Source organism: Lepisma saccharinum, chromosome 23 (genome assembly GCF_977018435.1).
Source record: "Lepisma saccharinum chromosome 23, izLepSacc3.1, whole genome shotgun sequence".
In the NCBI taxonomy this organism is placed as follows: Eukaryota; Metazoa; Arthropoda; class Insecta; order Zygentoma; family Lepismatidae; genus Lepisma; species Lepisma saccharinum.
The window spans coordinates 63,888,606-63,916,402 of NC_139251.1; the positions used below are offsets into that span (position 1 = coordinate 63,888,606).

General features: G+C 39.4%; 1 protein-coding gene across 4 annotated transcripts in view; it reads left to right on the plus strand.

Moving 5' to 3' along the window:
* The window catches only part of exp (expansion), a 556,924-nt gene that overhangs the window by 414,743 nt on the left and 114,384 nt on the right, over window positions 1-27,797 (plus strand). For all 4 annotated transcript variants that reach the window (XM_083144338.1, XM_083144337.1, XM_083144340.1 and 1 more), the window contains one exon: window positions 18,802-18,959. In XM_083144338.1, the coding sequence (XP_083000464.1) occupies window positions 18,802-18,959 (158 nt within the window). The remainder of the gene's footprint in view (window positions 1-18,801; window positions 18,960-27,797) is intronic.

Here is a 27,797-nt window from a genome sequence, read left to right on the forward strand (position 1 = left end):
GATTCAATCGTATTGTTGCATTTACACCGTAAGAGCCTGCGGTGTTGCAAACCCTCTTGTTTTGTCTCTACAGTTGGTTGATTGATTGAATGGTATTTTAAGTCCACTTTATGCACAGTATGGCTAATTGAGACTGGACCTACAGTTTAAAGTAGGATCCGAAGAACTAAGTGCCTCCACCGGGCATCGAATTTGAGACCCCTGGCGTCGTAGCGCGATGTGGTTGTGATATAATAAGTTGTTTCTATAAATGTGATTTTATTTATACTTTTATTCTGTTTATTGAGCTTTTGCCAACCTCCGTGGCAGACTGGTTCCCGGGTTCGAATCCCGGCCTGCCAATTGGTGATCTTTGTAGGAGTCTCCTCATAAATTTCATCACCTCACTCATCCTCTTCTTCGCGATGTACCAAAAGAGGCAGAAAAGCGAAGTAAAATAAACGAAATCAACCAATCAATTTATTGAGCTTTCGTCAAATTGTCTTTACCTTATTTACTTAATTCCATATTGTGTTATGAACTTCTCTCTCCAAGTAGAGTCAGATTATATTTGGAACATCTCCACCCCACTGCGCGAACTTACGAACTCTTTTAAAGTATAAGTAAGAAGGTTAGCGATAGATGGCGTTGAAATGACGTCATCGGTTCACTTGTTGATTGGTGGAATAGGAGTTGTGACTGTCTCCGAAGCTGCAAATGTACACCAGCCAGGGATGTCACCAAGATAATTTCACTCTATTTCATTTGCAAAGAACTTCTAAGAAAGAATATTGGGAATTGAGTTGTTGGTGCTCAAGGTCAGCATAAGAATTTCTTCCAGAAACATTTCCACTCGTAGAGCCATGATTCTAGGTATTTCCCTAGATTTTTAAAAAATATATTATCTGGTAACACTGCAAGTCTTTCGTTTGCAGACCGCGCAGGCGACCACAATCAAAGACTTCAGTTACCTTTCACTTTCATTTCCACCACGTTCGGTGGCCACGGTCGACACAGGAACGAAAAAAGAAAGAGAAAGAAGGACAAAAAAAGGAACTAATGAAAATGGTTTAATTTCAAACCGAAGGCAACGAAAAAGTAAGAGAGTGCCATGTTGGATTGCAAGAAAGCTCGGTTTCGCTTTGATAACCATCACGACTTATCAAATCGATTTTAGCAAGGCGAATTGTAGAGCGAACGCGCAAAATTGCAACTCACTTTCAATCCCAGTAACAGATGGCACCACTTTAGCATTTGTATTTGTTTCAGTGTGTTCCCTTGAGACTACGCCTGTTATACAAAAGTAGCATAGAGAGTATTAGTGTTTCTTTACGTCCAGTACTGATGATTAAATATAAGTCATTTATATGTTTCTTAATGTGAATATTACCGTTTGATCCTTAATTTACATAACTTTTTTTCTTAAATTATTTCTTAATATTCGTTGCTCGCCTGTTGATATTTCAAAAAAGAAGGCTAGCTTAAAATAATTTAGAATATTGTAACGTTGCTTTTTTTTGATAGGGCGAATAAGAAGACTTCATGCTGTTTTAGGAAGTTTTCATACCATAGTGACGAGCGACATGTGTCACGGTCACCTGGAGACGAACCTTCATAAATAAAGGCAAACTTTTGAACGGGACTCTAACTGCTTTTGACGCTCGGGAAAGGCCATTTGCACAAGAGCGTGCATCGTGTCACTTCGGTCTGGTAGTCGCGCATGCGCACTGAGTGCTATTTTTACCACTAAGGGATTGTATCGCGCCAGGGGTTCTGGATTCGAATCTCGACCTGGGCATAGGTGTTCTTTGTGAGTGTCCCTTAATCATATCATCACTTATCCACATCGTCACGATTAGCCAAAAGTGGCAAAAGAAACGAATTAACGTAAACCAGAACGAAACCAACCCCATAGCTACATATTTGGGCGCCCTAGGCAGGATTGTGGTTTGTCGCCCCCCCCCCCCACACACACACACTACCAAGCAACGACATTTTATATGCCAAGTGTAAATTTCTCCGGTACATATTCTGACTTTGTTGTCCTTTAGGGAAGTTAAAAGCTTTGAATGGCGCCCTTAGACCTCCGTGGATGAGTGGTTATTGAGGCGCGCTACGACGCCAGGGGTTCAGAGTATACGAATCCCTATCATCACTCATCCTCATCGTCGCGAGTAGCCAAAAGTGGCAGAAAAGCGACGCTAAATACAAAATATGAAATAGAATAAACATGGCGTCCTGGGTTTGTCCCTACCCTACTCCCCACTACAGGCTTGAATCAATCAATGTGTTTTTAGCTATACTGATTGCGGGCCCAACTGGCGGATGACCTACATAGCCCCATCTGTCCACCAATCGTCTTTGGAGTTGTGTGTGTATGGGTGTCAACAACATCAGTTTCGAAGTATAAGCTGTATAGGTAACATCGCTCTCTCGTTACAACGTTGCCAAACATATATCTGATTTTGTCCTTGTTTGTGCAGTGTTTGGGTGTTTTGTGGACTAATTTTCCGTGCTTTGTGGACTATTGCACAAACTTTTATCCAGTAACGGCGCTGATAAACTCTCCCCCCCCCCGTTTTACAGTACGTTTGGCAACATGCTGTGTATCCGACGCTCATTTGTTTCGTCCCGCCGGCAACGTTCGGGTGTCTTGTGACACGAAAATGCCCGACGTCAGTCGAAGAGAATTCAACTGATCGCTGATTCGTTGTTTCCCAGCCGCCAGCTAGAAATGCGAGGAGTATAAGGCCAGAAGTCTTCTTTAAAAGAAGACACATTTTGGAGGAAGCTTTTGCTGCCACAGACTCATGGTCCAAACGGGATTCGAACGCGTAACGTCAGTAACTCCAATGTTTCTGTATGAGAGTCAAAATCGTAACGCAAGACAGAGGAGTATTAAATTTATTTTGCAATTAGTTCTGAAAGTGTAACATTCCAACCACTAAAAAGCCTGAAAGGAAAACAGCGCCGAAGGAATTATTCTCGCGGTTTCAGCCGAAGTGGGAATGGGCGTCCACTTTCCCACCTCGACGTGTTAAATCCACCAAAACACGCCGCTATTTTTCACAAACCTTTCCATTTTTGTGGTCTGTCAAAGCGGTAGACTTCCGCAAAATCACGCTTTCCTTCTTTTTCAGAAATGGATTAAACGTTTAGAGGCACAAACAGAACTTTCCTTTCTCGACTTCACGATCGACAACCTCACCGCTAAAATGGATCGGAACTAATTGCCGTGGCGAGACAATGATCTGGCAAGGAGGAAAAGTCTACAGAATCTTTCTCGTTGACTTGACATGGAGAGGGGGTCGAGTCCTACAGCTAAATATATTAAAAAAAAAAGCTAATGAACGAGTTAAAATTTTGTCAAAAATATATAAAATATATGTCTAATATTCATACCTAAGAGTTTTATAAAAGTGGTGTAGAAAGCCCCTTTGGTAAGGTTGTAAAGAGACCGACACAAGAAAAACACAACACATTGAAAAGTAAGAATGAAGTAAAAGCTTCCTCATAGACAGAGGGATAGTCCAGCTCTTCGCAACAAACTAGAAACATTTGCTAGAACACTGTCGCCATCTCTCAACAGAGATGACAAACATTTGGGAAGATCGGAAATCTACGTGAATAAAGCAAAATCTGGACATTCAAGAAGAATATGCCGCACACTTAAAATGACATTGCAGACACGACACACAGGGTCCAGCCCTTTCATCAAGTGACCATTGCTGAGACTACTGTGCCTAATACGCAGTCAAGTGAGAAATGGTTCTTTTCGACGAGAAGGACGGAACGAGGAATGCCATGCGGCTATGATGGGCTTCATATCGTGAAGCTTGCTCCCGGTTACCGCATATAACTCTTCCTGCCGAGTGTCAAGAAGGTAACAACGAAACACATTCTACAAGTCCATGGCTTGGCAGAAGATACAGCTGTATTCTGTGAAATGAAGACACATTCTCGTTCTCGGCCAAGGCCTCCCGCCTTGTCGCCGTCTTGTTATCAAAGGGTCTCTGGTTTGATCCCCGCTGGAGGCACATAGCGTTAGGTCCAGTCACGATTAGCCTGTTTTTGCACTTGAAGCAAGTACTTAATGTACCAATACAATACATGTACAGAACATTTTGTGTACCTTGTTAGTAAAGAGCGTTGCTTGGTCCACTCACGGTCTTGGCATCAAAGGTTCCGTGTTCGAATCCCTGCTTAGACACTTACATTCCATTGTGAGTGTCCCTTCATCAATGTTCGGATACGTCTTTAAACTGTAGGTCCACTCCCGATTAGCCTATCTGTACAACAAAAATAAAGGGGGAGGGAGTACGCACCACGCTCAGACTGTCCTCCCTCTCCCAGACTCTTTGATGATAGTAGATTTAGTATTCGCAAACACATCTGGACGATACAATATGTAACCTCACAGAGGATTATACTGGATGTTGGTCCAGGCGCCAAAGCCTCGTTGGCCTGCAAATTTGCAGTTATCGGAGTGTGTATACTACGTGGAAGTCGCGTTGACTTTCTCTTTACACTCTGTTTTGGAGCTGTCCAGTAATGATTGCTCTTTCAGGACGAGAAAGAAAAGTATATAATGCTTCTTCGTAGCCCCAATGGTAAATTCGCTTATTCTATACCGTGCTGTACTTTTAGAAACCATACAATCAACAGCTTTTACACCATTCACCTACTCTTCACTGAGCATCAGCCACAGAAACACACGTTTTTTATATTAGTTTCGTACAGCAATCCATATCAAACTACCTTGTAATTTTGATATTTTTCTGTCTGGGCTACAGATGGCAGCACTAATTTAGTTTCTCTTCTACCTTCCTTGCTCTTCACACAGTTTATGGACAATTTTCGTTCTGACATTTTAGTTAGAAGTACTTTCTCTCTGTACAATTGGTACCTTTATACTCATCATATATTGACCATGTCTTTGCACACACACACATTATACTGTAAGATAGTATACACATTCACTGTAAGAATGAAGTTAAAGTAAATCATTGCACGTGATAAATTCTGTTGGTTGTCTGTTGTTCCACAGGCTTACGCGTAGAAATACAGAGCGTACAGTTAAGCCAAGTAACTCTAATATGCTACTAGATTGAAGTTGTGTGGCTATATATTTCGACTCGCATGAACCAATAGACAGTGGGTTGATTGCAAGTTACACGATTTTCTTTACACTCGCTTCTTTCTTACAGTGAACGGAGTGTATATGTCTTCATTGATTTCAAGTAATCATCTTCATCGTCGTGATTAGCTAAAAGTAGCAGAAAAGCGAAGCGACGCTAAAATACAAAATACAAGATTCTCGGTGGGAATACATTTCAGTAATAACTTTTTAGAAGTTAAAACTGTAGACCTGGTTCACCACCGCGCAAGATGTGACCTTGATAATTTTACGAGTGCGAATGGAACACAACTCATTTTTGGAAACTTGCAATGAGTCAGCAAAAAACAGCGTTTGGCTTGTTATATAGGACCACTTGTTTGAATGGAATCCTTGTTTTTGTCCCGTAATCTGCTTCTTACACCATTCGACCTTTAAGAATGACATCAACAGAAACTATTCTTTCTACCTTTCATGTTTTTCGCTCATATTTTGGGTGACAGAAAAAGGATAAAATCTTTGCAATGTCCATTCGCGGTCATCAAATCCGTGACTTCCAGACAAACGAAAAGGTTATGGACGTGAATCAGCTCCGTTAGATTATAGTAGTTAGATAAACTGTTTGAGTGTCCTTGGGACAGCTACATTGTAAACGGACGAATAACTGTTTTGTTGAAGTCCCAAGATGTTGCCTTAGTGTACAATACTTTACCCCCATAGAGTACATCATGGACACTTCTTGACTATAATGATTCCATTGAAATGTAATGAGAGTCGTGCAATCCAGAAGCGTCCGTGACTGTACATATGCACAGTGGCGGACAAAGGGGAGATTTAAGGGGCTGTACCCTCACTGGCTTAAGATTTTCTAGAACAACAATATCGGACACGTGAAAATATGGTAAAATATGTACTAACTAGCCAAAGAGGAGACTTCATTTTTAGTCAAGACCCTTTCTGTTACAATATTTTGTGGAATGCTACTGCCTGTACTCAAGGGGTTCCGTGTTCGATTCCCGGAACGTGTTGCTGATTACGTCACCTCCACTATAACAGAGATGCGTGGCGCCTTACTTTCCCGTATGTGCCTTCATGACATGGTGCAATGCACACCTTTACACCACGCCTTTATCTGGCTACACTGCGTTTTTGTTTGATCTCTTAATTACTAACAGTTTTCCCATTCTGACTAAAGACAAAATGAAGTTGTCTGGGTAGAAAGACAAAAGCAAGTTGTAAAAGCCAAAGTTCATTTTAAGGTCCATTTTATGCACAGGTAGGCTAATCGGGACTTGACCTACAGTTTAAAATGGGGTCTGGGGCACCGTGTACCTCTACAGCGGATCGAACCCCTTGATTACAATGTGACAACATTACCACTACGCCAAAGCACGTTATGTGTGTGTAAGAAAAGTATCTCAGAGTAAACTACAGGGTGACCATACGTGACCATTTTGCCCGGGACAGTCCCGTTTAGGAGACGTGTCCCGGTCGTCACGTCCATATTTTTAAAATCGTCAATATGTCCCTTTTTATGATAATCTAGAAGTTAGCTCGAAAACTAGATCTAAATTTGACACTAAATTTCATGCTAAAAAAAGAAGTCGATGGCATTTTTTAAACTAGTGTCATGGAAACACTGTTTCAAGTTATTCATAGAAATTTGTAATCTTTTATATTTAGCGTCTATTTTCTGCCACTTTTGGCTAATTGCGCATAGCAATCCAATTGCTACAATTTCGTCCAGACGACGAACAGGCCTGTTTAAGTTAGCTCGCGTCGCAGTTCTTATTGTTTTGCGCGTGTTCCGTTATTTCTAGAGCAGTGAATAAGTATGACCAAGAAGCGTACATGTAGTTTCAACGGGGGTCTGCACGAATAATTTAAATTCTTGAATCTCGACATAAAGTCAATAGAAAATTGCTAATGAGTTGGTGAATGCTAATATATTTTCTAGTTTAACTACTAGTAATAATAATAGTTTTTTGATTGCCGATTTATCAGGAGGGAATAAACTGAGACGTCCCGTTTTTTGGGTCAAAATATTATGGCTACCCTAGGAAACTAGGAACAATAAATGACAACAGATAAATGCAAGTCAGCTGAAATTGAGTTTTCTGGGGCGCTATTTTTTTATTTTTCCAAGAACCAGGTAACGATCCAGTCGGAAAGTTTTTGCAGTCTTGTTGCATTACTTGCACTAGCTGCAACCGTCGAGACAAAACGAATGCCATCATCGCAAACTGCTTGAGAATGATTTACTAAATCTAATCTTTGAACCTTCCTTGCCCACTTTCATTCTTGCCAAGATTTATAACTGTTTTTACGACTCTGGATGTTGAACTTTCGTAGTCAGGGGAGTTTCTGAACTGTCATGCCACCTGGTGGTGGGTTCGAAACGCATAAAGTTAGATTTGTTATCGGGGTTTTCGTGTGAAAAGCGAAGTGACGTTTCCTATTATCTCCTTCGTCGTAAAAGTGTCAATGCTTATTGTCTGCGTAACTAAAGACTTTGAAGCAACGTTGCGTTCAATCAACCTACCAATCTGTCTGAAAGTTCGAGAATTAGCCACAATATGAATTAAAATACAGAGTCAATCTTCGAGATGTGAACAAAAGCTGTTAATTCGTCGTGGCCAAAACACTGGGAGTGATTTTTGTTTGCCTTGCACTTTGTAATAACAAAAATCCAACTTATAGAGAGTATATATAGTTCGTCTAGCTCATTGGTTCTGAAACTAAACCAAAATTCATACTTTCGCTGTACCAAGTAATGTTAGTTTTCAATGCTAACATTTAAAATTGTATGATTATATTGCCTACTACTAGTAACTAATAATTATACAACTACTAAACCTGTACTTATATTACCTTCTTTTATTGACATTCAAATAGGAAGAAAATAATTATGTATCAATAATGTTGAGTTTTTAAACTTTTAATCACTGTCTTAAATTTCAGTGGTTTAACAGTTGTTAAAAGTCCAAAAACTCAACATGAATGAATCACCACTGATCAACTACAAAGATGTATTAATAATGTTCAATATCTATCAAAGTGGCAATTTTTAATAATATGCAATAACGTTATGTTTACTTTTTATTGAATTTTGGCACAGTAATGAATTCACATTGTTTCCTACAAAGTGATATTTTCACTTCATTCTTTTAATTCTACTATTGTATGTTAACTACGATTGAAATATTTGAACACGAATTTTATGTAGTGCTTTGTTTAGAATATGATTTCAATATTTTTTGTTTTCAAATGTCAAAACAATCCACAAAATGAAGGGAAAATCGTATTAGTTGCTAAATTAGAGGCACCAGCGTACTATAAACTCATAATATACCGCACTCAAAAAATATTTTCATCTACAGCGGGGTCCCTAAGTCTCTCGCGCCGACTCTGTATAAACAAGTATATGACTTATCTATAAGCATGTCTGAACATGTCGCACAGTGAGATAAATTTTGTTTATTCTTATCAGTCTCGTACTAAAGTAACGAACGAGATCGAGTCTCGGACGCTAGTGAGACACTCGATTTCCCATCTCGATCTTTGAACCATCTTTACTGTCCGCCAATATTTTGCCTGCATTTCTTTTTACGAGGACGTCTGGGCCATTTTCTGTACACGCAAGTGGGATCACGGTGCTGTTGTACCTCTGGCTGTCACGTGGCTGTAAGTGCTACGGCCTCAACCGATGTGTTTTACGGCGCACTGCTTACATTCGTGATCACTCAATCACGTGTCCTTTTGTCGTAAAATGGCTTCTTCCGTGTTTGAAGACAGCTCGCAAAGCCCGCCGAAACATTCGAGAGGCAATGACACGATTGAACACCAGCGCAAAGACTTTGGTCAAATCGTATGAACAGTTTAAGAACTGTTTAAGCTGTCAACTTGTTTTTATGAATGTGCAAATGCACAGTGCTGTGTGTAACTAGTCTCTGTACCTTGCATCGCCTTAAGACGTTGAAGTAGGATCCTGCACATTCTCGACTTGTGATCAGCACCACGCTCCGGCAGCCTTTACCCTCTTGGAAAGTCCCCCGGCATATATTGATCATTGGCTGGGTGAATCCAAATACCACATTATGCTGGGTACTATACACTGGACTGCATTTGCAAACTGACGAGGCTGAGGCGTCTGAACTCACAGCTAGTCCGGACTCTGTCGGGCTCGTGTTGTGTCGTCCCTGTGAATTTGTGATTGTCGCTTAATCCATATCCTCACAATTCATCCTCATGTTTGCGATTAGCCAAAGGTGGCAGAAAGTGAAGTAAAATAACTCAACATTGTCGGAACAATTCTTGCCTGAAATCACTCACACAGGGATCGAATTTGAGTGAAAATTGAACTAAATAGAAATATTTGTTTTCATAGATGCCCACAAGATATTTTCCAGAGAGGGGCAAGCTAGATATTTTTTCCAGAGGGGCATATTTCCCCCATAACAGTGTTGCCCTCAAAAACACTCCTTCAATTTGAAATTATGTTTCTCCAACGTCCTTATTTTAATTAACATAAATTACTGAGACTGGAACGAAATTATACATTAAGCTTGAAGTTTATTTTCCTGGGAGGAGGGAGGGTCGTGAACCCCTTGCCTTCCCTACGGAATGTCCATATTTGTGTTACAATGTGAACAATATAAGAAAATAATAGTCCGAGGTACAGAATGAATTGATAAGAGTTAGATGAAAAAATGTTGTTGCTTCTAAGAGTATGAGAAATTGCAGTACCAAATATCACATGAGAGAACCATATTTGATAAATAGGCATAATGAAACCCTGAAGAACGCATTGTTGCTTCTGATGAAGTTCTTGATCATTAATTGTTTGAATGTTTGTTGACTGATTTCAATTATTGCCTGTACAAAGACACACTGACACTGATACATACCAATGGACAAATCGGCCATTGCTTCTATTGTACTTGAGCACAAAAGCTCTGTAGAATAATACCCTTCATTTAGATGCAGTGTCAGAGTAAATGCAACAATCAGGAGAAGAGCAACAAAACAATTTGGAGCTCAGCACATGTCAGAAGCAGACACGGCGGCATTCTTCAAATTCTTTGAGCATCCGCCTGGGATGGGAGTGTTCTGTCGTGACCTTGTCCACAGAGAATGGTTGTATTTTTAGACCAACCCGGTCGGCACGATGTAAAGAGAGTTTTAACTCACGTGGAAGTCTTTAAAATGAAATATAACCTTTATGAGATACATCATGATGAGAAAATCACCTATTTAACTGCTAATTCTCCAGAAGAACGATAGATGGCAGAGTGATCGTTGTTACATTAATTATAATGTGACTACTAAAAGGAAATTGCTTGGACACAAAAATCTAACGTAAAAAATTAATATTGAATACGATATAAGAAATTAAAATCCAAATGGTTCTATCCTACTTATCCGTACGTATTTCTCGTCCATCCTGGATACTCTCACAAGCAAAACTTTTAAAATGTCTGATAATTTTCGTACTGTTGTACGGTATGAACATCTAGTTATGGATCGGTTAGTTCGTCGTACTATACAGCCTTAACATTGCCTATTTTTGGAGGAATAGGAAAAGGTATATAGTATCCTTGCCTGGACTCATCTCACCCAACTGGTCGTTAGGTGCCGGGGCTTGCCCCGAGTTGGTAGCTTCCTGGAGATAAGACCTGCTCGAAAAAGTTTTTTAGTATCTATGAAGATCTATACAAACTCTTTTAGTTCCAAAGTATGGTACAACCGAATTGAGCCAATTCGAATATTCAGTGGGAAAGAGAGTCGTTCAACTTCAAGTAAATTTTATACATTTTTCGGGGGTATGATCCATCTTTTTCGAGAGAGCACGTCAAAGCTATATTTCCATATTCACGTTATTCTAATTTTGTAACAGGTTTAGAACTCATTACAGACACTTCTTGCATTTCTAAAGCAATCTATAGATGGTGGCGACGTTAAATAACTGTTAATTTTCTTGTTTAATTTAACTGTAAGGAGGGTTTCTCTCTAGGAATTGGAAACAGTTCATTCAAGGATGGAAGGACCTTGTATTGAAACTTTTTATGCAGAAATAGAACTCTTGTTCCTTCTATCAGGAAATGTGGACTGGAACTGTTGCTGCTATCGGTGAGTGACTGGAACTACTGCTCCTATCGGTGACTGGAACTCTCGTTCCTTCTCTCAGGCAACGCGAACTGGATCTCGTTGTTTCTTGAACAGATAACATGGACTGGGGCTCATTCCTTGAACAGGCTTGGACTTATAAACTTTGTTCCTTATATTAGGAAACATGGACAAGCAGTATGTTCCTTCCATCATGAAATTTGGACTGTAATTTTTTTCTTTATTAAGGTACACGAGAATTGAAACGAATTAGTGGAACTTGAAATGGTAGTGTTCATTTTCTTTAGAAAATTCACCAGCTATGGTCCGTGCTTGCATCTCTTTATAATGTAGTGGGAAAAAGCTATTCACTACCTCATTCCCTTCTCGAAGCTCAAAGAAGCGCCCCATTCAATTATCACCTGAAACCTCTGCTAACGAAGACTTTCTTTCTACCTACCTTAAGGAAACTGCAGACCTTGCATGGTGAGCAGTGGAGCATGTAATCTTCCAGCGAATGATCGCGCCTGCTTGAACTCTGAACCTGCTTAGCCTCTCAGGCGATGATCAACAATCAAGGAGGAAGCGGGAAGGATTTTGCGGCAGGATCTGCACACACTGCTTTCTACGCTGCAAAAAGTACGGTGCGAAAGAATGCCCGGAGTGAGATTTGAAAGTGGTGTCGCCCTCTTCTGGTGCAGAACTCTGGTGGTACACTCACCTCAGTACTCTGGCAGTTTTTCTTTATACAGCATCAATATACGATGTATAAAACACAATTTACTACTAACTTCCTTGACCCTGTACAACACCAACGACTGTGGCTAGTGTTTAAGAAAATCGAGAGTAAGACGAAAAAGTTTGGCCAATGCCTTCTTATAGTAAGGCCTGTGCAGACTTCGTTTATATGTTACGTCATCATTGGTAGGTCAGGTCATGGACAGGAACACGATATCATCAGCATAGTGGCAAATGTGTATAATAGGCAGAGAACAGGACGACAGCGTACGAAAGTTTTATTTTCGGAGTAGGCTGGAATTGTAAAAGTGGATATTACATAGCTGCGTTCTGGTGGGGGGGGGGGGGTAGGGAGGGGTGATGCACAATAAACTTTAGTAATGACTATTTTAAAAGTTGTTCAAAAGCAAGAGCGGTAATCGGGGGGTCATTATATGCGGATTTGCATTTACTATTTTGGGTTTTCTCAAGTACTTTATTGCTTTGATTTTAAAACATTGATTTTCTCAGAATTTCAGGCTGTAGCCCCATCATCTCCCCCTGCGTACGCCAGAGGACAGAGTGAATGTAGTATTCTTCTTGTTAGTGAATAGAGTGTAATAATGTCAATGTGGCGATGTAGTATTGTGATACATGACCTATCAATGGTGACGTCATGTACTCTGTCCAGGCCTTACTATAAAATGGCATTGGTTCGATTCACAACGAGAATCTCCAAATTTCTATGATTGTGCAGCATCGTGAGGAGATTTGCAGGGCTGCTTGAAAGAGAAGTAGCAGGAAACAGCTAAGATTGGACTTGCCCTCAAAAAAACTGTTGCGTCACGCAGTTGATTGATTCAAGAGAAGCACAGACGATGAATTCATAGAAAGAACGAAGGGAACTGCAAATTACATCCACTTAGAGATGCATATGTGCTTCTAACTCGTGTGAAACCCAAATAAGTTACCTGGACTGATATGAAATCTTAACAAGAAACAATTTATGCAGATTCAGCCCATAGTAACCAACCGCATAGCATATTCCCACAAGACCATTCCACAGAAATAAAAAGAGAAGAGAACCTTAATGCATTGTTGAGAATCTGAATTGAGAAACAGTCCATATTGTTGCGACGGCCAACAAGCGGAAGGGAACATGATATGGGAATCCAATTCAGAAATGCACAACGCACTCCTTTTCTGGTACAGAGCTGTTACGTCATACGGTGACGTGTTATGAAAGTGAAAACTGAGGCCTGTAATCTGCAGATGGAAGGGAAGGCTTATGGTGGCGGTCTCAAGGAAGACTGCAATTAAAGATCTGCAGTAACGGAGGAGGCCATTGTCTTCGGGTAGAACAACCACTGCCTTTATTAATTGCATGTTACGTGTTTTTCCACTGCTTTAATGGAGCATGTACAGGTGGAGCTGCAAATTGGCTGAGGTCAGGGGTGGCGGCAGAGTTTTGTTCGAGCGGGGAAAATGTTTACAAGTCTGCTCTGATGGTCAGTGAGTTGGTTCGCTTTTTCTTTTGTTATCCTTCTTTCTCTCTTCTTCCCTTTTTATACTTCTATCCTTTCTGTTCTATTCTTCTCTCTCACGCTGTATCTCTTTGTACCCCTGTATTCTCTTTCACTTTATCTTTTTTTTTCTTTTTCTTGTACTCTTCCTTTGGCTTTCATTTCATTCCTTCTTCTCTATTACTATTTTTTTCTCTCTTGATCTGGCCTTGCCTTCTATTGCGCGCTTTCTATATTTCGTCTTCTGTTTCACGCTTTCTATATCTCGTTTTCTCTTTTACACTGTCCTTATCTATTCCTTTCACTCTTTCTTTATTTTCTTTCACGTCTCTTATACTGTCTTCTCTTTTACACTGTCTTTATCATTTCTTGTCTTCTCTTTCGCATTGTCTTTATCATTTCTTGTCTTCTCTTTCGCACTGTCTTTATTATTTCTTGTCTTCTCTTTCACACTGTCTTTATCATTTCTTGTCTTCTCTTTCACACTTCATTATTTTCCTTCCCCCCCTCTCTCTCTTTCTTTATGTTACTTACACAACAACGACAATCTCGCCAGTCGTTACCGAAGTGTTTGGGTTCGAATTCTGGCCAGGGGATATGTTTGTCCTATCGTCTAATCATATTCGTTTCATCGTCGCGATTAACTTAGAGATATAGAAATGCAACTAACCAAAATACAGAGGACAACACTACAAAGGATTATACTGGCTGTTGCAAGAGGCACCATAAGCTCGTTAGCCCTCTGGAATGAAGTTTGAAAGTGTAATGCGTGGGAAGGAAGATGATTTTGAGTGCCTCTCAAGTGACCACTTTCATGCCCAACTGCAACTTCTCTTCCCCGATAGCATAGTGGCAAAACTGTCATCTCGTAATCAAGAAGTCCTGAGTTCAACCCCTTCCCATGTTCTGATCCCACTTTACTCTAGAACAAATCCCATTCAGTCCATCTGAGCATGAAGTGGACTTGAATAACAAAAAAACTTGTTTTATTAAATGATAATTATCATTACTACTACTATTGTTATTCCTACTGCTATTGTTATTACCATTACTACCACACTACTAATGTTGTTTTGTACTTATGCGTATTTTTGTCATTGAGCGTTGCTTTTATGATCGCGACGATGAGGATGAGTGATGATTAAATGAAAAGGACACACAAAAATCAGGACTCGAACCCGGAAACGTCGGGTAGCGAAATCGAGTCTACCACTTAAAGTGCTCTATCACCTAACCAGCATTATTATTAGTACTGCAACTTGTTATTATTACTCCTACTCTTATTACGATTATTATTGTTATACGGAAGAAAGGATAATATTGTTAGTTAAACACTGTTACTATCTGCGTGCGTGCGTTCATATGGCTTCCTTTTCGTTTTGCAACTTATTTGCATTCCGCCAGTCTTCCACCTCGTTTCCTTTTGTCTTTTTTTCTTTCCGAAAGAGAACCTGTTTTGTTTTTGCGGGACATGCGTAAGCCCGGAAGCTTGTCCGCTCGTGACGTTTCGTTTCAAACAATATGGTTTTCGTAACGGAGCTGTTACCTAAGGCACGCGGGAGCTTTTCTCACATGCTGAGCAAATATGTGGGGGGAAAAAACAGGTGAAAGAACTGACCAACACTCGGAACTAGTACACCCATTGTTGCAATGTTCTTCATTTGCATTTTATTCTGCAATTGTCAGGACGACTTTTTTTGGGCCATTTTCCCTCAAGATCTAAAATATCTCTAATACACCTACATCTTGTGATTATAAGGAAAACAAAATGGAAGGAAATTTTATGCTACTGAAAGATATTGTTTCGAAATAACTGCTAGTACGTATTTAAGGACGTAACCACAGTTTAATCAGGTTGTATATTGTGTTTCGATGTCATGAGGAACAGAAAGGACATATAGGTATATCTCCAAGGAAGCAGGGAAAGCTATTGGCACTGAATGCAGAAGTTGGGAAAAGGTTATGCATTGATCACAAAACAGTTGGAAATGTGTTAAAGAAACAAACAGAATCCGGGATGTCAAGTTTAAGTAAGACGCCTTTCCGAACAGAACATTACGAAAAAAAGCCCGCAAAGAAGGCACATTCAAGAGAGAAACGCAACAACAGCTGTCTAGAACTCTCAAGAGCGAGGCAACTATTAAATAACCTGACAGCAGAGGGCGAAATCGCCGACCCACGTTCGGAAACAAATTACAGCGCCTCTGGCGGATTTTGCAACGAACTAAAAACAAATAAAAGTGCTAATGTTTATTAAATTATATCGTAAACAATTTGCCCCCCAGCGACATTGTAGAAATCAAATTGTTTAGCAGAAATAGAAAGAAGCACCACAACCATCTACAAAATTGCCATCAAACATATACGGAATAAAATTCAAATCAATTCTTGTGTATGTATGATGTAATTCACGTCGATTATCTGTGTGAAAGGATGTCAATAATAGGCATTCTTATCTACAGTCACCAGTTAATTGATACTTGTCTCGAAAATAAATAATATTGGCGTTCCTATGACGTTGAAACAGATTCATGTTGAAATACGTATATGAAGAAATAAACAAAAATTGCAAGTGGGGATATTTCTTTGGACCAAACTGTGAATGATAAATGAAAATTTTTGCTATTTACACCTTTTTGTGCAAGATCTGTTAATAACTCAAAACATTATCTTAGTGTTCTACACTATGCATAAGAAATGTAAATTGAATTTACTATTATTCTCTAACATTAGTTTAATTGGGCTTCTAAAACTAAAATTCTCATGTCAGCTCACATAATAAAGAGATTTGTAAACCGAATACAGAACCTATTGACTTATATTACTCTGTGCTGCCATCTAGGAATACGGTTCTAAACTGTGGGGCCTTGGGGAACTCTGGCGAAAATATGATGAAGAACCTTCGAAAACCACAAATTATTCCAACGTCCTTTTATGTAATAGCAGAGGAAGATTCATTGACTTGAACGCAGACAACTGCTGCCCACCTAACAATTGTCTTTCACAAGGAAGCTGTGGTTATTCGAATGCAGACGCTAAACGCCATCAACGTCCACGCTTCGCTCTTCTGCAATGAACGACCACAGCACCCAGACGATTCCCGCTTTTGTTAACAGCCTGCTGCTAAACGCGATTCTAAGAGATTCCTCAAACAGCGAATGCCCAGTCAGCCTTTCCAGCACGTTCTTAGACGTTTTTCCTGTGGATTTTTCCTACGCACGAAGTTCCAGTTCTTAAAATAAAGATTTTATATAATTTCTTATGATAACTTATTCAAATTCTAATTTTCTAAGCAGCTCTGTGTAGCATAACCAATCAAAATTGAGCTCTGCGCCACAAGTGCAGATATAGAATAGGATACGCCACTTCCGTGTGAATGGATAAAACGGAAGTTACTGTCGCCGCCCAGCGGATGGTTTGAACAAGTCAGTCGTTCGTTGCCAAAGATAACGTTGTCGTTGGTCGTGACGCTATGGGACAATGGTGCACAACTAAAACGAGTGTACAAGATCATCTTAACATACGTTTCAATGCTCTTTACCTTACATTCTAGTAAGTATGTTCAATGTTGCCATGACGTAATTTTGTCAACTAATGATCGTTCACTGCAGGTAATTGAATCAATCACAAGTGTGCACGCTCCTTGCACTCTTCAAAGACCTACATTTTCCTGTCAGTGCGAAGAAGCTATCTAAACACGCAAGCATTTATTTTTTCAATGGCACTTAAGGCAACAACAACGAGACTCTTTATAACACAACACCGAGACTATTAAAACTTACAACATGCACAGGTTCCATTTTCGACATCCTTATTTACATTAATATCTGAACCTCGTACTGCAGGCATTCGGATACTTCATAGTTTCGCTCGAAAACATAGGTTTACTATCTAAACAGCCATGATGATCCTCACGATAATATAAATCCAGAAGACCTCGCAAAGTCGTTATATCATAGGAACAGAATGGACAACAGCACTCAATAAGTCAATAGTATTTTGAAAGTAGGAAAGTTTGGGACATATATAATAGTACTGAACTCGTCAACTTTGGCTAGAAATCCCAAAAATACACGGTGTGAGCCAATAAGATAAAGATGAAGAAAAAGACCTCCATTTTAATCGAAGCTTCTGTACTTGAAGAATTAAGAGAAACGGCAACACCTCCGATGTCACCTTAGGCTCTTGTGCCTTCCGGGTATTTTCTTCAGATCTACACCAACTGGGAAATTGTCATTCACTTGAGCCTGCACCTACAACACCTTTGACCTACTTCGCATGAGTCTCCACCATTAATCACCCAGCTACCTCCGCTGCTTGACAGTCGCATGATAGTTCAAGGGTCCTATACCCAGAAGAAAATATTGCTCACAATCGGAAGATTTAAATCGAAACAGTATTTTTCATTGCTAAGTGTCTAGCTCTGATCCTGAAACTTTAACGGTTATGAAAACACAGTGTCTCACTCAAAGTAATCCTTTGTGTCGGTAAGGAGGATATGTAAGACACGTAAAATGCATACTATATATGGATATGAATACATACGAATATGTATCATAGGGCATCCAGGATTTGAATTTGAAAATGAACGAAATAATTATAGTATCCTATTTTCTTCAAGGAAATTAAGCCGAAATGGAGAGTTTCTAACTCCCAGAAACCTAGCTTTCTGTGCACTTAGGCTATATATTGTCACCCTATCTATATAAAGTAACTATCTATTTTTAAACAATTGGAATTACGAAAAACAGGTTTGTTACAAAAGAATATTTATTTTAAAAAATATGCCATAAAAGAAATACTCCACGTGGTGACCGCCGGTGTCACTACAGAGTTCAAAGCGATAAGAAAAACGTTCGCTTTCGGTGTCTCCAACAAAATTTGTCGATTAACCTTTACACATGTGTGAAGGTCATTTCATCACTGTACAGGATTCCACGTTCATCATCAGTGATATGAGCCTGAAATGAAAAATTTAACAATTACACAAAATTCTGCACAAACAAATTAAGGTTTTGCAATTACACAAATTTGCACTAAACATATGACAGCATAGCATATTTTATATATATCACATAAATAGTGACTTTTGAGACACCCTATAATGGTATGCATCTGTAAAATGTCTGCATGTACGTATATATGGAGGGCAGATTAAAGAGAAACAAGAAACAAGAGTAAATATAGCCCTCACCCCCCACCTTGATGTCTGAAATCATGCGATCTAAAATGTCTAAGCTTCAGAAAGTCTAGCGGATGACAAGAAACTAATCCTGTATATTTGTGTGTAATGTATGTCGTGTGTTGTATTGATTTCTGTGCTATGAATCAGTGTTAACCTTTTCTTTCCTTATTTTGCAGGACCACATACAAGAAGTCTTAGACAAATGGACACAGATTGACGATGAGATTTGGGCGAAGGTCATAGTTCTAGAAAGGAATAGAAGGGTTGCCAAGGCCTACGCTAGGGCGCCGGTGCTAACAGTCAACGGGTCTGACGACGGTTTCGACGGTTTCCGGTAAGTGTGCTCCAAAATATATTACATATACAGCTGTACCATGAAGAGAAAGCCCCTTTAGCAGGGGCGGCTTAAGGCCCGGGGTGTCCTTCGTTAGTAGCGCCAAAGCTTTAATTTCAATTATATATTGTGCTATTTGTTTTAAACACACTTGTTACAAACCAGATAGTGTTTCAATAATACGAGATGGAAAGAAATAAGTTTCAGAAAAGAAAAATAGATGGCAGCACAAGTTGACAGAATATAAATAAATTGTTAGAGGATAAATATCCTCTTACAGAAAGTACCAATATGATGAAAATATGTAGGAAAAACGAGTACAATGTATATGAAATAGATAGTAGACGGAAACGAAGTAACAAGTACTCAACGAAGTAAAATAACTACAATATACCTGTGCGTAATTAGAGATCGGTTGGTTGATTGAACTCTCCAGCCTAATTAGTCCCTATTTTTGTGGGAGCAGGAAAAGGTTTATCACTTTGCCTTGACTCATCTCATTCAACAGGTCGCTAGGTGATAGCTTCCTGGAGATGAGGCCTTGCTCGAAAAGGTTTATTATCCATGAATGGACCACAAGCATTACGACCTGTTCTTACATGGAGAAACAAATCAGAAGTTACTGGTGGATAACATAATACATACACTACAAAATCATGTAGCAACTTAAGCTAAGATATTACTGTTATTTTGATATCATTAGGTATGTAGGTATTAAATAAATGCATACCTTCAATAAACGTATTCTTTAACAGCAATACTTAAAGTATTTTAAAATAAGTTTATTATTTTTCATATTTACATAAATATGTAACATGATCAAGGTTTTATTGGGAGTGGAAAGTCGGGGGGGGGGGTTAAAAATCGACCTCGCTCGGGTTAAAATTTCATCTTGAGTCGCCTCTGGCGGCTGCCAGTGTTGGCTAATCGCGAGGATGTGGATAAGTGATGGTATAATGAAATGGATGAAGGGACACTCATAAATAACACCCATGGCCGGAATTCGAACCCGGAACCCCTGGCTTAGTAGGGCGCTGTGCTAACCACTCCGCCACGGAGGCCGGCTTGGATAGTTGCACTAGTGTACAGCGGAATAAAGAAAACCAGTGGCGTGCCGAAGGGGGAGCTGGTGGTCACAACTACCCATTTGGCTCAGTATTTATGTAAATAAAAAAGAACGTCAAAGTTAAGATAAGATGGTAAAATGTGGGCTGACTACTAAACAAGAGCATATAAAAGAACATGTAATATCCCCTTTCGAAACTCCTGGACACAAGACTGAAGAAGACGGACGAACAAAACATATAAAGTGGAAATATATTTAATGTTTTGACATGCTAATCTAAACTTTGTTTACTTGTCAAAATACACAAGTGAAAAGAAACCAAAACTGGTTCCCAACAACAAGGAAATTTATTGTTTTCCGAAAAGTAAACAGCATTTTCTACTTCGGACGGGCCTGTTATTTTTAACACACACACACACTCACGCACATGTATCATATGTCTTCCTGTAAGGAATGCAAGGCTAGGACTTGTGGAGGAAGTGATTTCTTTCTACCTCTCTCTTTGTGTAAAAAGGTGGCGAGTCGGGCACAATCTAGCAGAAGAGATGTTTCAAAGTTCTTTCTTTGTTATACTTTTCTCCGCACTGAAGGAAACAGATTGGGTGTCGTGAATTCCGGAGGCCAATTATCTTTCGAAGCACGACCTTTTACGTCTGTGAACTTTGGCTGGACTTTCCGGAACGAGCTCATTTGAACCTAGGCCGAGAAATCGTGGAAGGAAACACACAAGAGGGAAGACTCGCAGTTCGACATTTTGCCCTGAAGGGGTCTCTAGCAGTGATGTGCCGTAGACTACGTATGGTTTAAGTCCTCATTGGAACCTTAGTTCGGTATCGGACGCGTATCTGGTTTCGAGCCAGCACCCGTTTTTCTGAGAAGTACTATTCTCACATTTTACCTGCAGTGTTTAGGCATCCAACACGAACTGTGACGTTATACTCCCAAGGTAGCACAACACAGTAACACAACCTAGCAAAGATAACCGAAATCTCACGTTATTAAATCTCTAAAGAAAACTGAGTTGGCAACATCTTATTTACTCCACGTGGACTTGACAAGAACTGTCAGTTGCTAAAACGGACGCTATTGGTGGGAAATGTTTGAGGGGAGGATGCACTGGGCTCCACGTGGACTTGACATATGGTTGTCAACAGTTCGAATGAGGACTGGGACTATTTTTAGCCTTTCAGATCGAAGCGACAAGAAACACAAGGGTTTGAGAGAGATATTTGTACACTGAAAACAAACAAACCCCCTTAGGATAGTCGCTTGGGTAGTCACGGAGGAGTGGAGGGAAGTGCTTTCTCCCGCTAGCTATGCATATGCATAAGATAACTCTGGGATCCCGGGTTCGAATTCCGGCATGGGTGTTCTTTGCGAGTGTTCCTTCTTCAATTTCATCATATCATCACTCAATCTCATCTTCGCGATTAGTCAAAAGTGGCAAAAAACGAAGTAAAATAAAGTATATCAAAAGCAAAGTGTAAATATCTGCCAACAGATGGAGGGCATAAATAAAACCTAAATATTTTACAATAATAAAGAACACGAAAATGCGAATTCCAAACTAAAAAGAAGGGTTCTATTATCGTATGAGGGAAACACCTACGAATCATATATTTCGGACTTCTTTACTTTGCTAACGTGTTATTTTCGAATGTGGAACATTTCCTAAAGTGAAATAATGCATATCAATGTCTATATCTTAGATTTACGAGTACTTACTGTTACTTGTTGTTTCGAATCTGTAACACTTTATAGCCGTGATAGCGTACTGGTTTAGGGGGGGTGTTCTGAGAGTGTTTTGTCGATTTAGCAGTGTTGCAACCTCGTTCACCGGAAAATATCTATTTTCGTGCCCGGATTTGGCTAATATGTCGCAAACCACTGACGTTATCCCCACAAACCATTGACGTTATCCCCACAAACCATTTTCCGTAAGGTTAGGTTAAGTTAGGTTAGGCAAGCATAGTTAAAAAAAATATTAAAAATACTCGACACGTGGTTCTAGTGAAAACACTGCGAGGCTGAAACACTGGCTACGGGGTTGCATCATCTTAACACACGGAACATTGCACAAGCAAATGGCGGGAGCAGAAACAGCGTGTCGGAGAGAGATTTTCGCAGAAAACAACACGCATTCACATTAAAATGGATCAAATCTACTTCCACAACGCTAAAGAAAATGATTTCCGTAAGTACTTTCTCCTGTAAATTTGAAGGAATCAGTTTCCCTCATACGATAATGTTACCAAAAGAAGAGTTAATTATAACTGTTCCATTACTTTATAATTTTTGATTTGCAATTTCATACCCAGAGCCTTTGGATTGCAAATTGAGTACACGCACACAACATTTGGTTGAACGTTATTACGAGTAGCTTTATTATATTTCAATTTTGTCTGATTTATTTGGATATCCTAAACTATCTAGATTTGATCAGAATTACTAATGCAAACTTCGTGTGGAAGAATCATTTGGTGCATCCTGTGAGCCGCTGGTAACGTCGTCGCTTTGTAATCAAGGGATCCCGAGTTCGATACCCGGTGGAGACAGTGGTTCGGTTCCAACTTTAAGTTCGAGGTTCAGTCCCGATTAGTCTATCTGTGCATAAAGTGAGCTAACAAACCAAAACTAAAACAAATTAGTTTGGTTGTCGTCTAAATTTAAGCAAAGATAGTAAGTTGATTTCAGTAGTGGTGAAATGGTGTAATATCCACTCTTCCCTGAAAACATATTAAGTCCCCCAGTACTTTACACAACAAGGACTGCACTCGATAAATAAAAATGCTCGTGCAAATATGAGTCCCTACTTTTCCTTTCGATGCGGAGTGTCAATTGAAGGCTGCGTTCCTGAATTACACGTTGCAAAAGACTCTCCTGACGAGACAAGTGCTTCCATGGAGAAGCTAATGCATCAGTATATGGATGGATTGTGACGTGTGTTTGCTTCAGGCGTGGTGCTGTATGCTCTCTTCACGTGCACATGCGTACTTCAACACACTCAACAGTAAATGTCAGAGATACACTAGACTTAAGCTTGAGTGCTTTCTTTAGCAACATTTTCCATATACATTTCCTTAGTAACGTTTACTTTCTTTTAAAAAAATACTTTAGTACACTTTATCATTGTGGTTGAAGCGCCATTTGTATTTTTATTGTTTAGCGTCGCTTTCTGCAACTTTTTTGCCTAATCGCGACTATGAGAATGAGAAATTATTATATGAAATTGATGATGGGACACTCGCAGAAGACAGAAATGCCCCCGCCGAGACTCGAACGTGGAAAAATGCTGGCTTTCTTTGTCGAGTGGTTTAGCAGAGCGCGCTACCACTCCAGGGGTCCCGGGTTCAAATCCTGGCCTCGGCATGGATGTTTGTGAGTGTCTATTCATTAATTTCATCATATCATCACTCATACTCATCTCTGCGATTAGCCAAAAGTAGCAGAAAAGCGAAGTAAAATATAGCAAATCAATCAATCAATCTTAACGCCGAGCCTGTTATTGAAGCCATATTCACACTATATGTGTATATAAAATATAATAAAATCTAAAAGAGTAGTATTTCACAAACCTCACTCGAGACAAATACTGGGATGGTACTTTTAAAGTAGACTACACTTATTTCGTCTCACTTTTGTCCCCTCTGTAACGATTAGCCTCATGGTATGTAAGAGCTGTACCTAAGTGCCACACTGAACGCCGATGCGAACGTTCAAAGAATATAAGAAGTTGGAAAAATGTTGCTGTCCCCCCCCCCCCATTCCTTTATTTGAAATTATTTTGTTTCAATTATAAAGATGGATTAAACGAAGCGGGAATTCTCGTTTCGCCAGTTTGATTTGATTATCTCATGCTGATAAACTTTTAGAAAAAAGGAGTTACTAATTTTCTTTTTTTATCACGTAGCTTACATTTCCTTTCATAGATGGCAATTCCAAAGAAATAATTATATCATCTCGAACTAAAGAACAAATTGAACCGTTATTTGCAGATCTTTTAATAATATTTGATAGTTAATGTGTTGAAAGAGAATTAAAAATAAGTGGTGTTTCTATGTTTATCTTAATGAAAATTTACAGTTTGTGCTAATCTGTACGAAGTGAAGAGGTCGAACTTATGTTACAAAATCTTTCATGTTCATTAGGTTAACAGGTTTGACGCATCTGAGGTATTAAATGTGTACAGGGTGGTCCATTTATAATGATAGTATGGAATATCGCATACAGAAGGCATCCTATCGGAAAATTGCACAGAAAAAAAGTTTGATACTATTGAGGGGGTTTTACATATTTGGATTCCGTGTCGAAACTTTTTGTAAAAAAATTGCAACCTTCGAACATTTATATACATTTGGTACTTTGTTTCATTTTGTTCCCTTTATGTAATAACAGTTTTGATTTCCGCTGAGAACATTGCAAAAACGAATTTTATTCAAAAAATGTGTGCAAAGAATTCGGTAAAAGAAAATTGTTTGCAATTTATGTTTTTGTGTAACAATAAATAATATTAATTTGTTCCAACTCTTTGGTTTCAAGGAACAATTTCATATGAACAACAAAATTAAGTATGTTACTACAAATTAGTTATCATTTGAGGTACACAAATAAATGTTTAAAGGAGCAAATGTTCAAAATGATGACCGTTCCCTTCAATGCATTTCAAAACACGGTGTCTGAAGCAGAACAGGATGACCTTGGGTGCGTCTACAAAACCCTGTCTTCAAACAATTGTTCCAACAACGCCAGAAAAAAAGGAATTTATGCAGGTGACAATTTTAAATTGTTCACACACACACACACACACAAGTAGTAGGGATGCGCCTTTATGCTCATGCTTTCTCGGTGTGTATCTTTCTCTCTGTCTCTCTTGATTCTTTTTCTCCTCTCTCTCGAAATCTCTTTTCCCTCATTCTCTCTCTCTCTCTCTCAATTTTCTTTCTTCTTTTTTTGTCACATTCACGGCCCTCTTGTATTTCTCCCGCCTCCCTTCGTCCTATCCCTCTCTCAGGTCTTGATTGATCGATTGATTTGCTTTATTTTACCTCCCCTTTAGGTAATCGCGAAGATGAGGATGAAAGGCGATAAGTTGGAATAGATGAAGGGACAATCACAAACACGTTTATGCGGAACACAACACAGGCTTTGGGGGTCCAGGCGCTAGAGTCCCTCATATCTTGAAATACCTGTTGTAGACTGTCGTTATCTAAGGACAGTATGATATGAACAAAAATATTGCTTACAGTAACATTTATCTAATAATAATTTTAAATCGCGTGTTTAATCTTTAAAACTGCGTAACTACATCTCTCGGACCGAAGTGACAAACATGAGACAAGCGACACTGTGTATGCGCCACCAGACCGAAGCGACACGATGCACGGAATTTACAAACGATCCAGTCCGAGCGACACGTGCAGCTTTCCATGTCACTCCGGTGCGAAAGGTAGCATTTATTCTCAAGATTCCTTTGCAAGTGACACATGTCTGTTAGGTCTGAAAGATTTTGGGGTTTCTGCAGGTTGAACCTACAGGCAGATCATCTCATTTAGCAACATGACTTCATCAAGTGGATGACGCAAAACACCTCTTCGATTTCTGGATTGGAGTGTCTCGCGTAAGAGAGAAACTAGTGAAATGTCTGCGGGCGACCTTGAGTCCAGTCTGGGTCTCCCAGCTTCCTTCTTTGTTTTCCAGTGGAACGGAGCTATTTCTCCTCCACATGTGCTCCAGTTAACTGGACGGCCTTCCGCCTCCGACATCGCCCTTCCCCCAGGGCAACCGTTGGCTGGAAAAAGCCTCCAGATTGCTCCGGTGCAACTATTCTTGGATTCAATCTAAGTGGACCTAATATGGCGGAGATCAATTACACTTCCGTTTCTTCACATCCAACCAGTAGATGGCTCTGTAGTTCTTGAATTGCTAAAGAGACGATAGGTTTTTATATAAATCATGTAAAGTGGAAGGAGAATTTTAAATGTTTTTTGTTTAAATATTGTACATTAAAATGTGAAAACTGTTTTTAAAACTCTTGCAAGAATCTGAAAAATTGCATCTGAAATCTTGTTTACCCGTCTGTATATAGATTATTGTTACTAACAAATATCACATAAGACCAAATGTTGTCAGGTCATAAATTAAAATCTCCTTAATGGCATTTCATCATCATTTTCTTTTTATGTACAGGTAGAAATCATTGAAATGAAACTGTATTGGTTGTTGAATGTACAGCAGTATCAAGCAAATTGTTCATCACCATATTTAGTCTCTTTGTGATACTTTACGCAATTAAAGCTTCAAGAATTGAATCATAATGTCGAAAATGATGCTGACAATCTCTACTCCAGCATACATACAAATTAATTCCTTAGAAGCACGTAGGTTGCAAGGCTTAAAAGAACATGATCATGGACAAATTGACGAACAATCCCACTGTACTCAGTCACGCATACGAATTGCCTTGTGAGAATTTGAACACTATGATCTTGCCATGGGCTTAGGGTAACCCGACATCTCGCACTTTATAATCGAGAAGTTCTAGGGCGATTTCTCATTTTTATGAAATGCTTTACATATATTAAAGTATGTGCTGGCTAAAATACGTAATATATTAGTAAATGTAATGCACATTGATGTAAAGAAAAGTAAAAACATAGTTTTACAATTGCCAAAGCCTCGTGGGGATTTGTGTGAACTGCTTCGATTTTTTACTATCACTGAAGCTTCTGTTGGGAAAATCCACGTCATTGTGCTATCGTCATTCTCAAACTAAATACTCGCACAACAAGATAGTACTTAGCAGTGACGTCACAGGCTTTTTGGTGCAGATGACGCAAAGATTAAGGTGGGCCACATTTCCAAATGCCTGCCTGCTGCTTCCAACGTTCATTTGATTGGTCAGCACGTATCACGTGACAATACACCACACTGTATACAGCAACAGGATGTAATAGCCCCATCTAATTCGCTGCACTTTTTGACAGAAGGTGTAGTGCAGTTGTATCGTGGTGTCAGGCTGGTGCAAGGAAATTGCTTTCAACCAAGAGCGAAACACGACCGAACGAGCGAAATATATTCGAACCCTATTAGTACACGTATTTCCGTAATTTGTCTATGGTAGTGGTCGTCAAATATGGATCGTGAAGTAAAATACGAAGTGAAATTAAAAAGTAAGTGAACATAGTCATCATCTCCATGTTAAAATGCAGTTTTGTGTATCTTACAGAGATATGTGAAAATGAAATAGATGATTATGGGCTGAAACTGCTTAGGCTGACATTTTATGTATCTACGATTATCATCACATTGAAATGATGTTCGATTGAATGTTATAACTACATTTTATTATTTCGCAGAATTTGATTGTCCTTTTCGGTAAGTGAACAATGATGTACACGTACCTGTGGCAGTATGATACAACATTCGTAATTGCTTAGGCAGGTCTGCCAGCTCCATTTTACGTTTCGGTCTGTAGATATTGCATACTTTCATGTGTATTGTATTTGAGTCTTACGTACGGAATTATGATTTAAAATTGTATGGTTTTAAGTTGAGAGTGCTGCTCATTACGCTCTGAAATACGGGATATAGCGCATACCTTACCGAGCAAAAGGTGGTGAGAGTGACGCTGTCGATAGGAATGATGGGAGTCAGAAGCCTCACGTGACTGCAACGGCGCCGCCTATCGGCTGCAGTTTCGGATGGGATGCCGGGTAGAAGCATTCTCTTTATTCGATTTCTTACTCCACCTGATCTCTAGCTTATGCTTGTAA